General features: G+C 42.9%; 1 protein-coding gene across 1 annotated transcript in view; it reads right to left on the reverse strand.

The window, feature by feature from the left end:
- The window catches only part of cdh13 (cadherin 13, H-cadherin (heart)), a 283,404-nt gene that overhangs the window by 150,787 nt on the left and 116,630 nt on the right, over positions 1–15,987 (reverse strand). The window contains exons 4-6 of the mRNA XM_035155785.2: positions 13,635–13,748; positions 3,034–3,039; positions 2,305–2,457 (exon numbers count right to left, since the gene is read on the reverse strand). Coding sequence (XP_035011676.1) covers positions 2,305–2,457; positions 3,034–3,039; positions 13,635–13,748 — 273 coding nt within the window. The remainder of the gene's footprint in view (positions 1–2,304; positions 2,458–3,033; positions 3,040–13,634; positions 13,749–15,987) is intronic.

Raw genomic sequence — 15,987 nt, forward strand, 5'->3', positions numbered from 1 at the left:
AAAAACGAGTAGATAAGTGCAGTTGCTTTGTCAGTGTGTGCTCGTGTAGCCCTCTCTATGTTGTTAGATTTGTTTGGTGTGATATCACAGCCCTGCTGACAAGAGTGGATGAAGTATCTCCCTTGAGTTCGTCCAAGTACATGAAAGAGGCATGACATTTACAGCTCTGATCTCGACTCAACAAGTCACCAAACTGCTCATGACCATATCAATGCTGACCAGTCAAATGTAGACTAACAGCGCTACCGTCTTCCAAGTGACCAATTACTCAGAGATGCTTTGTCGACCTTGATGTCTTTCCCTACTACAGCATTTGGGGTATATACTGGCAGAATGGCCTCAGCCCATTTCCCTAAAACAACTTCAGCATTTCCTATGATTTGCCAACTTCTACAGACGACGAGTGCCCCTTGTCCTGGTCTCACCCTGCAGAGGCAGCGTTTCAAGAGCTAAAGCCTTGATTGATCTCTGCCCCCCCCCCATTTCCACTCGCCCTGATCCCTCCAGGCAGTTTGTGGTGGAGGTGACCGCCTGTCAAAATGTCAGAAGGTGTGACTTCTCCAGGAGCTGCTGGCGGTCAAGTTAACATTGGGGGAGTAGGTACTGTCTCGTGTGGGAGCGATTTACTTTTAGTCCCTAACGACCCTGACTCCCATCTCTTGTCAGTTTTAGTTCCCGCTGCCGAGGTTATCAACCCCACTGTTTCTGGAACAGGAAGGAGAGGTCAATGTCCTCAACGCTCAGGCATTCATTGACGCAGCCACTGTTTCTGGCTCAGGGCCAACTCAGGACTCATCTCCAGATCTCTGAGAGCTAACAAAGAGGAGATGACCGGAGCGGCTCCACGGCAACATGGTACACACACAACCAGTCATAGAATCTGGCTCTCCACCTCGAACCTACCTTTATGGTTAGAGGCCCAAAAGACGACATTCATTGGGCCACTCCCCATCTAGTGGAGTGGCCCAATGAATGTCATAGCCAATAGCAAGGTAACCAAACACTCTACTAGCCTGCAGAATAAAGAAGAGCAAATAAACACAAATCTCAACCCATTTCTCAAACTAACTAAACTGTTAAACAACCTTTAACAACCTCTAAGTCCTCTCGTACCATTCAAACTGTTTGCTAAACAATGATTGGATAATCACGACTCAGGTGAAGGGTTTAGCTAACGGTCTTCTTGGCTGTACTTACTTCACTCTCTGGCTTAAAGAACATTTACTTCACATAGATATTCCTTGTTTAGCTCAAGCTCCTGCCTCATACCTGGTTCACTGAATTATTGTACAGATTAATGTAGCATTTGCTTTTCCAACACGTTTCAACATCCTGATCATCACAGTGCTATCAGCACGGTGTGGTGTCCACACACTGTACGTCAGTATACTGACATACTGCTTCTATACTGGATGATAACTTATTTCTATATTAAAATAGCTTGGGGGTGTTAGATGTGTTTTTCTGACTGACTGTCTCTGTTAGCCAGTTATTCGTGGGATGCAGGGATGCTCAATTGTTGGGTGTCAAACGTACCTGTAAACAACCTAAATCAGGCATGTAATATTCAGCACTCATTCCAGAGAGGAAGAAAGACAAAAGATATTTGGTGTTTGTGAGTTTCCTTCCCGCAGCCTAGTTCTTACTGTTCCGCTCCTGCCTCCTCTCACATCTGTTGGTATTTACAGAGTAAATTATTTCTGAGTTTTTACAAAAGCCAGTTAGCTTATCAACAGCTTGCACCCAGCCGAACGCCCTCACTCACGTCTGGTTTCAGAGCACAGGATGAGATCAAGAGACTGAATTAAAAAGAAGATTTTCCCTGCCTCTCTCTTCCTTTTTGTTGTTGGGGGAAATGCTTCCATAAGGGAGACAACCCCGAGGGCACGAAGCCCAGAGGGCATCTCAAACAGACTCCCAGTTTTTTTTTTGTATTATAATAGAAACCATCAATTTCTAACTATAGCATCAATTCAACCTTGAAAAAACAGCAGACTCATCTTTTCCCAAATAACGCTGACAAATATAAACTTTCCACAAACTGTAGTTCTTCATTTTCCAGCGTGCAGAACTCACACTGAATTCAAAAGAAACTGATGAAAGTATATTTAGTTTGAGCAACTGATTTTCATGAATAACTTGATCCAGTTGAAAAAGTTCATACACAAGCACTGGAATTAACAAGAAAAACAATGAATGTGTCAAATAATCAGGAAGAGTGTCGAGGTGGACGGAGAGGAAAGAAAACAAAAACACAATAAGAGTCAGATCTGACGAAGACTACACACACACACATACACACACCTGGTACGAGTCAATGGCCTCCCGGTCTAGTGAGCGGCTGACTGACACCTCTCCTGTGTCGATGTCAATGATGAAGAGACCTCTGGGATCCAGGTCAGCACCGGGGCCCGTCAGTCGGAAGATGTGGTTCCCTGACTTCTCTGTTAAAATCACCTGCAGATACACAAACACACACACACACAGATAGACATCAACAACTGTAAGCCTCTCCCATTTTATTCTGACTCAGCCGACTTCCTGAAGCAAAGTCTAAATGAATTACTTTTTTCGCTATCCTTTTTTTTCTTAAACGCATAGTGTAGAGAAAACATACTCTGTTTATATAGATTTGAGCAAAAGAGGCTTAGTGCATCTTAAAAGCTGATGCAGATCCCTGATAGCTGACAATTACAAATTCATACCAGAAGAGACTTTGATTTCATCAGTTGGCAAAATTCGACTCATGTAAAATATTAAAAGTTAGCATCGTCTCCCTGAACATTGGCGGCCCGCTGCGATCACTTCTCAATGCAATGTAAGGATTACTTCTAGATAAGGAAAGTGGAGCAGTTAAATGGATATAAGAATAATTCCTTCCATTATTAAATGTGGATGTTTCTTTTTTTTGTTATTTTGGAGTCAAGCCAATCACTCTGTTCACTGTTCTTGATGAGATCTGCCAAGTTAGTCTGCTAACAATCCTGTTTGCAATAATCTGACCCAGACACTTTTTTGGATAGATGTACTCACGTGAGACTGTCGCAGCAAACAGCATCCGCAGGTTCACCAGCACAGCAGGGGGGCAGGTTAAAGAAAGAAACACACAGGAAAACAAAAGCATGTTAGATTCACACCAGGCAAAGCAGAAACAGCTACACAGACCCTTGTGGATGTTTGCAGTTCTGGGAAACCGTTCAAGAGAGGGAGTTGGATACAAAACCACAATTTTCAAAAATCTGATGTGTAGACAAACTTAATAGAGTTTTGTCCTTGACAGCACAAAACAAGTCCAGCAAGTCAACATCTAGATTAACTGCACAGTTTTGCATGAATAAGTGGTTTCTTCAAAAAGGTGGTTTGCATTGGAAATTGGCTCGTCTTGCCTAGAGTACGATGAGAAGACTGGCACAAAGAACATGGAGCTGGAACCAATTAGCTCAAGACTGAAAATGAGGGAGTAACTTGATTGGCTCTGTTCAAAGGCAACAAAATCTGCCGAATAGCATCTCGTAAACTGACTAATGAACATCTAACCTGTGTAAAGAACTCAGTTGTAGGGGGGGGTGTTATTTGAGAGCCAAGCTAGCTGTTCCCTCTTCTTTACCCAATCTTTATGCCAAGCTAAATTGGCTGTTTGCTGCAGCTACACATTTGTTGTAGAGGAATGATACTGATACTAATCTTCTCATTTAGCAACAAAGGTATTTATCTTTTATCCAGAAAAAAAGTCAATCTATTCCTGGAGCTGTAAATCATAGTTCATCACTGACATCTAAAAGTCTGAATAATGGTTAATGGTCCAATACAATTGAAGTAAATGGTGACCACTTCAAATTTGACTCAAAACAAGGTCATTTACATCATGTATTTATCCTAAATGTCCGCTGTTATCCTGCTGCATGAATGTCGTGGCTTATAGACACACAACCGCACGACACACAACCTCCATCAACATAGAGGTGAGTAGATAATGAGTGAATTTTCATTTCTCTGTGAACTATCCCTTTAAATCAAAGCACTTTAACCTCATAGTCATGTTTTTACTCCACATGCGCTGGAGTGTGGGACCAACACCTCGACACCGTGTCACCGTCCGCATCCTGACAACTGCGCCCACATAAACACACAGCGCGGCCACTACTTTCCACGTCCTACTGGTCCGTCCGCTGCCGCGTGTCAAGGACCTAAACGGTGTCCCTGCACTGTGCCTCATGATCAGAAGGGTGTGATGGGGTCACCTTTAATGAGAGCACACTTCAAATGGGATGGCAGCTAAATGAAGGCCTTTCTACTCCTCACTTGAAAGAGCATTGGAGATGAGGCCGCAGTCACACAAGCCTATGCCAGACGGAGCTCAAGCCCTGATAGTCTCTCGAAGCTCTCTGCCATTTATCTCGATGTCCCCTTCATCTTTTCCCTCTCGTCTCCGTGCACCATGTGTGTCACTCTCCCTCTAACATGTCCATCCTGGCTCTCCTGCTAAGTGTCCATATCTCAGTCTCCATTCATCCTTTTTCCACTTCTCTGCACCCTGGCACTTGTTTTGTTTGCGGATGGCTGCCGTTCACGAGATGAATAATTCTGAGCAGCAATCCCAGTGGCACCCGGCACCAGCTGAGAGTGACAATCTGTGTCCGAAGAAAAAACGAAAATAAAGATCGGGTGCAACATGGCTGGATAGTTGGATTAACAGATGGCTCAGCGTTTAACTTGGATTGATGCAAAGAGGAAGTGGAGGAAGAAACAAGAACAGACGTAGATGTCAGCTGGTGAGTGTGAGGATGCGGAATGAGAGAGGGAGGAGGAGGAAGTAGGGAGGACGAGAGATCACTGATAAAGACACAGAAAGTTCAGCTGAAGAGTAACTGAAGTGTCAGGAGAAGTTTAGTGTGATTAGGAGACGTCTCTGTGGGGTACGAGTGTCATAATCTGCACCGTGCATACACACACACTCCGACTTGCACACACGCTGGTGCGGAAACGTACACCCAGTGGCTTTGTCTCTGCAGAGTCTGTCTCCCTCCGCATGCATTGGGAGGACTGATGGGAGAATCTCACCTCTTTCTATCAGCTCTCATTACCAGCCGAGCAGACATGAAAGACCGCGGCGCTCGTGATACTGCGGGAAGATGACAGGAGGTGTGGCGCAGCTCCGCAAACACCCAACACCTCTGAGCGCATCGCGAGAACGAACACCAAAACAGTTGATCTGTGCTGGTTCGTGCATGTTAATGTGTGTTGGTTTGTGTGTGTGTTTAAATCCTTGATAACACCTCCTGCTGTCTGTGTTCATGTCAGGTGTCGGTGGGGCAACAAACAAAAACTTGTGGAAAGCAGCACAGGTGGGAAACTATGAACACACACACACAGACGTTTCCTCAGAGAACTTATGTAACAAGTACAAATTCACTGAAGTGGGTTAATTTTTTTTCTGTGTGTGTCAGAATCAGGGCAAAAATCTGCTGCGCGAAGCAAAGTGGGTGCAGGGAGGGTGAAAAACCTGGGCCAGAGAAAACACCATCACACCAAATCATTATTCAATTCTGTATAAACCCACAAACGCAGACATAAGCCGTTTTTCAGACATGACCTGCAGATAAAGTCCGGACCCAATTCTCCAAACTTTATCAGTTTGCCTTTCACACATGCACAACGCAGCGGCAGGTTCTCTGCACAGAGATTTGCTGCGTTCACAACAGCAACAAATCCTCTGCATTATTCAGGCGAGAGGTGGAGCAGCCGGGTGCAGCAGACAGAGGCAGGAAGTGAGGTATTAACTCGAGATCGCATGATTTTCGAGGTGGTGTCGGCTGTCGACCGTAACTTCTTTGGACTTTATATTATTATTTTATTTCTTAATCTAATAAATATTATTTATTATTTCGGGCAATGGCGTTCACACATGCACCTCCTCTGGAGAAAGAGCCTGAAGGCAGCTGTAGATTTCAACTCCAGTCATTTGTGGTGCGTGTGTGAATCTGCACACGTTTTTTTTGTAACCTCCTCCAGTAAGAAAAACACTGACCTTGTTGGAACTATATCGTCCAAAAACAACTATTTCTGAGATCCTGGAGAGGGTGAGGGTGTGTTACCTCATTCACAATTAATCGAAGTCAGAAAGTGAGAACATATGTAGTCGTATCCCTAAGTGGTGCTTGTGTTATCCCTATCAAAGTCATACAGCCAGCTGGGAATGACAATCACAGGCGCTGAGAGGACTCCTGGGACCAGGCCTTGTGGGGAGGGAATGTGTGTTGGTCTGATTGTGTTTGTGAATGACTGTGATTTTCTGCACGTAAAGTCTTGAATGTACATTAATGCTTCTACAGTACATGTGAGTGTGCGTAAGCAGGCCTGGCTTGGACCAGTACTCTGCCTGATTAGCTTCCCACTCCAGCCTGCTGATGAGAGGGATGGAAAGGGATGGGGAAGACATGGATGGCTAGTCCTCAGCGCAGGATGATGGGAAAACAATGGTGCTAATTAACGGGCTTTGATTGGTTAGCCAGGACTCCACTAATCATTACTTCATTATCAACATCTCCTGGGCAGCTCGCACCCGGAAAATCTGTTTTTTTTATAGCATCCTAGTTTATTTTCTGTTCAAAATGGATTTCACATCTGCTCGACGTGTCTCGGGGTCCAGACATGAATTAAAATGTACGTCAGAGGGGTTTTTACTCACCGCTAGCGAACATCAGGCAGAAACGGGCATGATTAACATGCTGAAAGACAGACGGGGAGGAAAGAGGCAGGAACTTTTTGGTCTTCCTGAGACAATTAAGAGAATCAATTAGACTAAATGACGAGGCCCGCAGGCTGCCTGCTCAGAGAGAATAATATTGAATTGAATGGCTGCTTTTTTGTGAGGGGAGAAGCAACAAATACAGACCAAGAGAGATAAAGTACGAGGGAAGATACGAAAACAAAGGAGGAAGAAGATGCCTGTAAAAGTTGACTTACAACAGGTAGAGGGCATCGAGACAGTGGAAGGAGACAGACTGACAGCTAGACAGAAACAGAAGGTGCCAGACACGTCCATTCCCTTTATTATATTTACTGAGGCTACAACCAGAACCAGGTCTTTGTTCCTCTCACCAACAGGGCTTCATTGGAGCTGTCACCTCACATCAGACATGTTCTTTTGAGTGGGGAGCTGGACCCTGAGGTAAGGATGGATAAACACTGTCTGAGTAGCTGACAACTTGAGTGCAGCACAGAAAGTGTTTCATGTTTTCACAGCCAATGATTCTATGTGTTATTTAACAGGTTTCCGTGCGTGTTTTGTTGTTAGAGAGTTTATTTGCAATTCTGCTGTTGTGAGTTGCGGAATATACGGTTTTCTGGTAAAAAAAGAAAATTGTGTAAGGATGTGAAATCGAGCTGAACTCATGCTTTGATCCCTCTTTCCATTTCTGGCCCTGCTCAGACCTGGTTCTAACATCTGTCCCAAGAGATCCCATCAGTTCGCACCTCAACAAGAAAATATTCATCACACAAAGAGGGACTGGGAGTTGTCTGTCGGTCATCACCTGTGGTTGACCTGCCAAAGGGTTTAATATAATTCTTTCTGGACTAAATTGCAATGAGAAATATCCATAAGACGAAGGGACAACTGTTCAAAAGCAGAACACAGACACCACTAAAAAAAAGTAAACTAGAAGTCCAATACTAAATGTTCTAAAAATCTAAAATTCCTCAAATATACCAATATATGCAACTGTTCAGCATTTTCAGTCTCCTTACACAAATTACAGTCCACAGCCGAGGGAGCTCATATGTAGCTAATACAGTAAATGCAGGTATTTCACAAGCACTGTTGAAAATGGGTGTGATGGTGATGGAAGGGAATTATCGTTGAAAGTGACTAATGGATTTGAAAGGTTTGGCTCAAGCAGCCGGCAACAGCTCTGTGAGCAGATTCTTGGCGCCACAATATCGCAGAACACCTCAGACCCAATGTCCCCAAAAGACCCTAAACTGAACCATCATTACAAAACAAATGCCTATGTATGTGCATTAAACCTGTGGTTGTTTAAAAAGAAGTTAATCAAATTTTTACTTATAATTCAACTTTGTTTCCTCTGATACAAAACTTTCTCTGCAGCACCAGTGCTGTGCAGGAGAGAAGATAACATATGGTCCCATCTGTGGGCTGAAGAACTTTTCGGTTAATGTGCCTGGTGAGCAACCGGGGTTGCATGGGAGAGAATTCTTGCAATACACCCATGGGGCGGAGCAGCAGGAAAATCCCTATTCATTGTGCATGCATGGTCAGACTGATTAGACAAAATATAGAACAATGAAGAGGACAAATAATTGCAACCCATCCTCACGCCCAATTTAAGAATCACTCGTACACGGTCCCACACAAGAGCAACAGAGCTCAGTGAGTAAACCTCGACCAATTTGTTTTCCAGGAGATCGAGGGATCTCAAAAGAGGCACATATTAGGAGACACGTTTAAGCATATCAATTTCATTGCACGCTCCAGCTGCCATGTGAGTCCTTGTGAGCGGCTACGGGCCCCCAAGGGAGGGCAGGGGGGAAACCTCTGTATCAAAACAATTCCACAGCTAGCAGGAGGTGTGACATAAACAACAAGGTTCTTACCCTTCCCCTGTGACTCCCGCTGACAGCCGGCCAACCCTAACGCACGCGCGCACGCGCACACGCAGACGCACACACACACACACACACGCGCACACACACAGTTATACATGTCAAATCGTGCCTCATGCAATCCCACCTCTCCCCCTTCTTCCCACTGCTTATCTCCCCGAGAGAGGGAGGGAGCAGAAAAAATGAACGGCTGCCATATGGAGGTATGTTGCGTAAGAAGAGCAAAGGCATTGGGGTGGAAAATCAATTTCGCCCAAGTCGCCGACATATAGCTTCTATTGGGTAAAATAGCCCACATTAGCCTGTCTTCTCATGCAAAGCTGAGTGTGGAGGAGACGGATGGAGGGAAGCAGGGATGAGAGAGGAATGGGTGGAGCTTGCCAATGGAAAGTGGAAAGAAGCAGGAAAGGGGAGAAAGAGGACAGTTAAGTGATCACAATGGAGGGAGAGAAAGAGAAATAGTCCATCTCGTGAACGCACTTTGATTCCAATTTGTCACATGAAAGTGTAAAAGTACCGCAATGGCTGTTATCCATCAGACGACACTTGAACTTAATCCAGAGCCGATCGATAGCATAGCCTGTTCTACAGAGATCATTTGTGTCCCCTATGGAGCGAAAACTTATCTGCTGACTTTCCTGCAGGTTACTGAAGGAGAACTTTGCACGAACCCCCGGTGGAATAAAGTTGTCCCACGGGAAATATTACCTCATGGCCCGACACCGCTAATATCAACCTATCGTGACCCTTAAGGTGCTTCACAGGGACAACACCACCAACAGTGCAGGGATGAGACCAAGGCTCCGGGTTGCGGTCATGGTACAATCATCTGTTATGTGCAGGGCTCGGTACGGGATATCTTCTTTATGTTAGTATCTGCAGGCAGTGGGATATGTGGTGGATCTGTTAGCTCCCAGTGTTATCTCGAACAAACCTGCTTGACATCTAGAGATAGAGAAGCTTTGTAGAATGCAAACGGACAAATGTTAGACTGGGTGCAGCATAGTTCGGTTTCTATTGGAAGTACTGTTGACCATTTGTCCCCAGATATGATTTAACTGCTGCACAGACCACGAGAGGAAATTATCGGAAGAGCAATTGCAGGCCCATGCACGTCGAAGCATCACCCCGTTCATAATCTGCAATATAAATAATCAGCTGCGTCACATCGTCTTTGGCCTTTCGCACGGGGGATCGAGCTGGACAAATAAAATCTCTCAGCCGTGATAAAACAATGAATAAATTCTTGCAGGAGCACGCTTTGGAGAAAAACATGCAAATAGTCCTTTATTGAAAACCCCCGATAATGTGGTAAAAACGGTATCTTGAAAACATACAGAAATGAGATTCACACCTTTTGCAGTAATGTGAGCAGTAATGTCACGGCCTTCAATGTCCACGGAGAATCCTAATGACAGCAGGGCGGAAAAAACCTGTCTGAATGGCCAAGAGACTAAATTGGATGTCAAACAGTGATGTTATAGACTAACACGATTTTATTTCCCCTCGTCAGACTTTAATAAGGTAAACTGAGAAAAAAATAACTCAGCTATACTCATATTTGGTCTCCAACAAACTTAAATTTCAAGAAGATAAATATAAAAATGTTAATGTACCATATAGGCTATAAAATAACCAGCGGCAAAACATGGTTCTTGATTTATCTGTCTGTGAAGAAAACATGAAATTTATCTCTGTATAAGCAGTTGATGCAGTGTCAAATAATTATGAAATATGTTTTATCTGTATTTACTGAATAGATTATTTTATTGGAGCGAAAAAAACTGAATGTGCTGCATGGAAGTTAATCGAGATTCCTTAATTTTGTATATTTAAAAGTTTATCTGTGCAAGAAAACACACACACACACACACATAGATCTTGTCTGAAACTGCACTTTTAAACGTTTAAATATGACTTGAAACTAAACCTCAAAAGTTGGTTTACCTATGTTTCTTTACCGTCTACCTCAGATGCTGCTGCTAATCATTTGCTTCCCAATATTAACATTTGGTGAAACCCGACCTGAAGCGCGGCAAAATGGCAACCGAGTGCTCCACATTGCCACGATGCATCAGCAGATTTGGCTGCCTGTGACTTCCTTCTCTACCCCCCCGTAATGAAACGAATGCTGATGGGAGACGGCTCTGACACAGAGGAGGAGATCTAGTGTGTGTCGCAGATGGTGCTTGATGCACCCGAAGAGCCGGGCTTCCAGGGAGCGTTTCCAAGCAAAGCAGGAGCGCCGGGGGCGGCGTGTCGCTGCACAAGGTGACTGCTTCAGAGGAGACGGCAGCCAAATTCAAATCAGGTGCTGTTTGTGCTTGTTTTATGGAGCAGTCTCGTGTCTCGGCTTGTTTCTACTTGCTCTCTGCCCGATTGTCTCCGACCTTAGTTTTCCACCTTTCTGTTTCCCTGCGTCTTTTGATCCTCATCCCTTTCCTGGGATTTTATATTTTGTTTGCTCATTTGAATTGTGTCCTTTGTCTTTTTCTAAATAAAGACTTAACTTTTTCTGCTCTCGGGAGAAAAACTGTGACAACAGATCTGACTTGTAGTTTCTGACCAGGGCCTCGTTTCTCAATAACGATTGCTCTTAGATGTGTTCCTAGAAAACACAAGTGTGATCCTATAGGAGGTTTCATTTATTACCTAAGTGCATGTGTTAAACCAGCACACTGAGATTTGGTGTAGCTGCCTCGCTCCTTTAATTATCTGTGCAGGAGTAAAGCAGATACAGTAATTGGAAAAGGACAATATTAGTGGAGCAAATTCCACTTTGTGTTCAATTCTTACAATTTACACTGTTAGCGCTTGTTTCATATAATAGCAATTGCTAATTATTTGCATGGGGCAACTGAATTGGTTCTGCAAATATTTTCTTCAATTTCAAACAAGATTAAATCAACATATATACACAGTATTAAAAGTCTTTGCAGAAATTATTGACATCTGTACACAGTGTATGAGCTCAATGTCACTGCTTTAGCATTACTTACTTCGCCTCAAGCAAAAAACAACTTATATGTAGAAGTGATCTGATACATCTTGTCAATAACAGAGCAGGGAGTTTAACGATTGACGGTTCTCTTTGTAGATAGAAGATCATATTATCAATATTTCGTGGGCTGATGACGAGACGTGAATTAGAAACTAGATCAAACTTTGTGACCTTTTTGCAACATTTCTTTTTTTTTGGGCTGAATCAATCTTCAATTCCTCTTTTATTGGCCGTATCCAATCTACAGCAGATTTACTAGACAGGAATCAGAGCACAACAGTCCCTAGTTAAATTGATATTGAAGTAAAATCTATCTTCTGCTGTTTCCAGTGTATGTTATATGCTTTTGGAAACTTTGTATTTGACAGTCTTGAGCTCATCGCTCTGCTGTGACTTACAAAGTAGTGAGAGTAGATGGAACAGGCCTAAAATTCTTATGTCTTAAAATCATTTTTTATAGAAAACAGCTTCAACATTTTGCAGAACATGAAAACAAATTGCTGCACTAGGTTTTATCACTACTGTGGAGGTTCCCAATTTTAAATAAATACAAAATTTATAAAACTTATGACCCTCATCTTCGTATTTAGAGGCTGATATCGAAAGCTTTCACTGTGTTTTACTCACAGTTCTCAAATGGCAGCAAACAAAACACTCCAATTTCTGGTCTAATGTTTTTGAAGCACAATTAGAGTGGTGCTGTTCCTTTTAAAAATGTTTATTTTTTATTAAACTTAAAACATCAATGGAACAAGTGCTTCTCTTTGAGGCAGCGAAATAAAACCTCGATGGCGTTTACAAGTTCGCTGCCGACTCCATCTGCTTTATCTTGGTTTCGAGATGCTAAAAACAAATCTCTTGAATCATTGTTGCACAGCCATTAATTTCAATAGCGGGAGGTTTCAAGCTTCACGTCAGAATATGTTTGGAAAAATACAAACAGATTCATCATCATTATCACTGGTCAACAACAACAACAGCTATTTATTGCTGTGCTTTTTGTCTGCTTACTCATGTGCCCTGGGAATAATTTGCACTCTGATCTGGGAGATAATCACAAACATTTATAAATCAAACTGAGATGTAGATTGAACTATCGTCTGCACGCAGCTTTCTTGAGTAGTACCTGGTCCAGGTGTATTAATAGAGTCAGGATGACCTGTCTCCTTTGTTCCCTTCAGTGAAGTACAACTTAGCAAAAGTAGAAGGATTCTGTTTCAGACCCTTAGGCTCATTTCTAACTTATGTGAATTAGTCAAAGTTAAAGAAATTAAGAAACTTAGTCCATGCTGTTGGTGTGCAAAGGCCCCAAACAACTCAGTTATGATTATTGGTCTGACATGAAATAAATATGCACAGAAGATTAAATATATCTAACATGTTCACTTTGGTTCCTAAACACGAACAAGAGGACATTTCTCTATCTGTAATACATGTTATACCTTTAAAATAGTTAATACAAAACAACTAGATCAATAAAATATAAACAAATCAGTCCAGACCAAGGATTTTCTGAAGCCTTCTGTTACACAACAGGGGTTGATGATGACTTTAGGGACCTATTTAAAAGTTGCCTGCGATTGGATGAGAAGTCACGATCACAAAACCGATTCGCTTCACGAAAAGTTTGCCAGTATTTTCATTTCCCTATATGCACTGCAGGAGCAGAATTATCTTCCTGAATAGACTGAGTGTGGAGCTGCTGTGGAGCAGATTAGGGAGCGCACCATACTATTCTCTTCTCTGGGCTAAATAAGACCATGGTGACAGTACACAAAAATGGACTAAAAAAATAAAAATACACCATAAAAAATATCATTTTCTCAGGCTTTATATAATGCACATATTGAATATTTGGTTCTGTTCTTTGGGCAATTCTCTCTCCTGGGTGAGCGTTTCCAATGCAAAATAATAAAAAAAAGTCCATATTTTCTCTGTCGTGCTATGAATACAGGCTATTTCCACTGTAAGACCACCTGAATGTATGATGGCACCATGTGTGTCTTACCTTGCCAATGGGCCTGGGGAACGGAGCTCTCTGGTTCTCGGTCACGATCATCGGAGGGACCAGCAGGGATCTCTTGTGTCTGGATGGCAGCGTCTGGCCAAGACCCAGGAGATTCTGCAACAGAGAGGAGAAACCATATTGTCACACTTTATAAGAATCCTCCACATGTTGTGTTGTGAAGTGTGTGCTGATGCGATTTGTGCAACTCATCCCAAACTACACTTCAGCATCTTGTTAGCAATTACCCTCAACCCCACCAAGGGCACGGAAACACACACCCTCACACAGCGAGCAGTCAAGTATGCAACCATTTGAAATGTTGAGAGAAATGTTTAAACAAGCGTCTCCCGGAGAGACTCCCCAACTTTGATTGCAGAGTGGTACGTATATGTGAGAAAATGCAAAACAGGCCCGAGAGATGAGGAGAGGGAGATTCTCAGGGAAAACATGAAATAATCACATCCGCTGCTTTTACTGCGTTTAATGTCAAATGTGGATTCAAGACACAGCAAGAAAAAGGATCCATCAAAGTGAGAGGAGTAAAGATGAAAAGACGGATGGTTACAAAAAGCTGCAAAAGTTAATGCACCCGTACACTAGATAATATCATAGTCACATCATATGATTATTGGATATTTTCTGATCTACACAAGGTTTTAGGTCATGTCCATAATCCTAATTTGGAGATTTCTCAAATTACATATTTAAACAATGCAATACATCATTTTATGACTTATAACACTGTCATATGATGGGGAATGATTTCTGCAGAATAAATGTGCTTTTTGGACGATACTATTGTTGAGCTTTATCTCCACCTTTGACCGATCAGCCCAACACGTTAAATCAGCTGTAGATACCCTCTCAAGAAACATTGATGAAAATCTGAGGTAGAAACCAACACCCTGCGTGCGTGGCTCTGCTGCAGCGGATGAAGAAACGAGAGATGACAAGGTTTCGGCAAAGAAATTGCATTGTTCATGCAAACGGAGCCAATCCCGAAATGTTATTTCTGCTCTTGAGAACACAGCAGTGCAAACTAATTTCATCTCGCACCCTCCTACTGCTGTAAACAAAGACGTGGTCGGTCCTGTGACATAGTGAGAGACCTTCTCCTCTACACTTTGAGATCCCGGATACAGTTGAGGACCTTCTGCTTAGATGTTGACAGAAATAATGTCCGTCATTGACACAGTAAACAAAAAGCTGGAAACCTGGCTGCTAACACGGAGTCGTTGACCTACAGCGGAGGACAGACTGCCGACCGTCTTCACATCTGGACACGAGCCGAGCAGGGACAACAAACACAGACACACACACACACACACAGAGACACACATGCACGCAGCCCTGAATTCAGAAAGCCATTATTTCTCTGTCTATGTTATGAAGAGAAAATTATAAAAAAAATGTTAACTTTAAAAGTCATATACACTACCGTTCAAAAGTTTGGGGTCACCCAGACAATTTCATGTTTTCCATGAAAACTCACACTTTTATTTATCAAATGAGTTGCAAAATGAATAGAAAATATAGTCAAGACATTGACAAGGTTAGAAATAATGATTTTTATTTGAAATATTAATTTTGTTCTTCAAACTTTGCTTTCGTCAAAGAATGCTCCATTTGCAGCAATTACAGCATTGCAGACCTTTGGCATTCTAGCTGTTAATTTGTTGAGGTAATCTGTAGAAATGTCCCCCCCCCCGCTTCCTGAAGCACCTCCCACAAGTTGGATTGGCTTGATGGGCACTTCTTGCGTACCATACGGTCAAGCTGCTCCCACAACAGCTCAATGGGGTTGAGATCTGGTGACTGCGCTGGCCACTCCATTACAGACAGCATACCAGCTGCCTGCTTCTTCCCTAAATAGTTCTTGCATAATTTGGAGGTGTGCTTTGGGTCATTGTCCTGTTGTAGGAGGAAATTGGCTCCAATCAAGCGCTGTCCACAGGGTATGGCATGGCGTTGCAAAATGGAGTGATAGCCTTCCTTATTTAAAATCCCTTTTACCTTGTACAAATCTCCCACTTTACCAGCACCAAAGCAGCCCCAGACCATCACATTACCTCCACCATGCTTGACAGATGGCGTCAGGCACTCTTCCAGCATCTTTTCACCTGTTCTGCGTCTCACAAATGTTCTTCTGTGTGATCCAAACACCTCAAACTTTGATTCGTCTGTCCATAACACTTTTTTCCAATCTTCCTCTGTCCAATGTCTGTGTTCTTTTGCCCATATCAATCTTTTCTTTTTATTGGCCAGTCTCAGATATGGCTTTTTCTTTGCCACTCTGCCTAGAAGGCCAGCATCCCGGAGTCGCCTCTTCACTGTAGACGTTGACACTGGCGTT

Source organism: Hippoglossus stenolepis, chromosome 5 (assembly GCF_022539355.2).
Source record: "Hippoglossus stenolepis isolate QCI-W04-F060 chromosome 5, HSTE1.2, whole genome shotgun sequence".
Taxonomy (NCBI): domain Eukaryota; kingdom Metazoa; phylum Chordata; class Actinopteri; order Pleuronectiformes; family Pleuronectidae; genus Hippoglossus; species Hippoglossus stenolepis.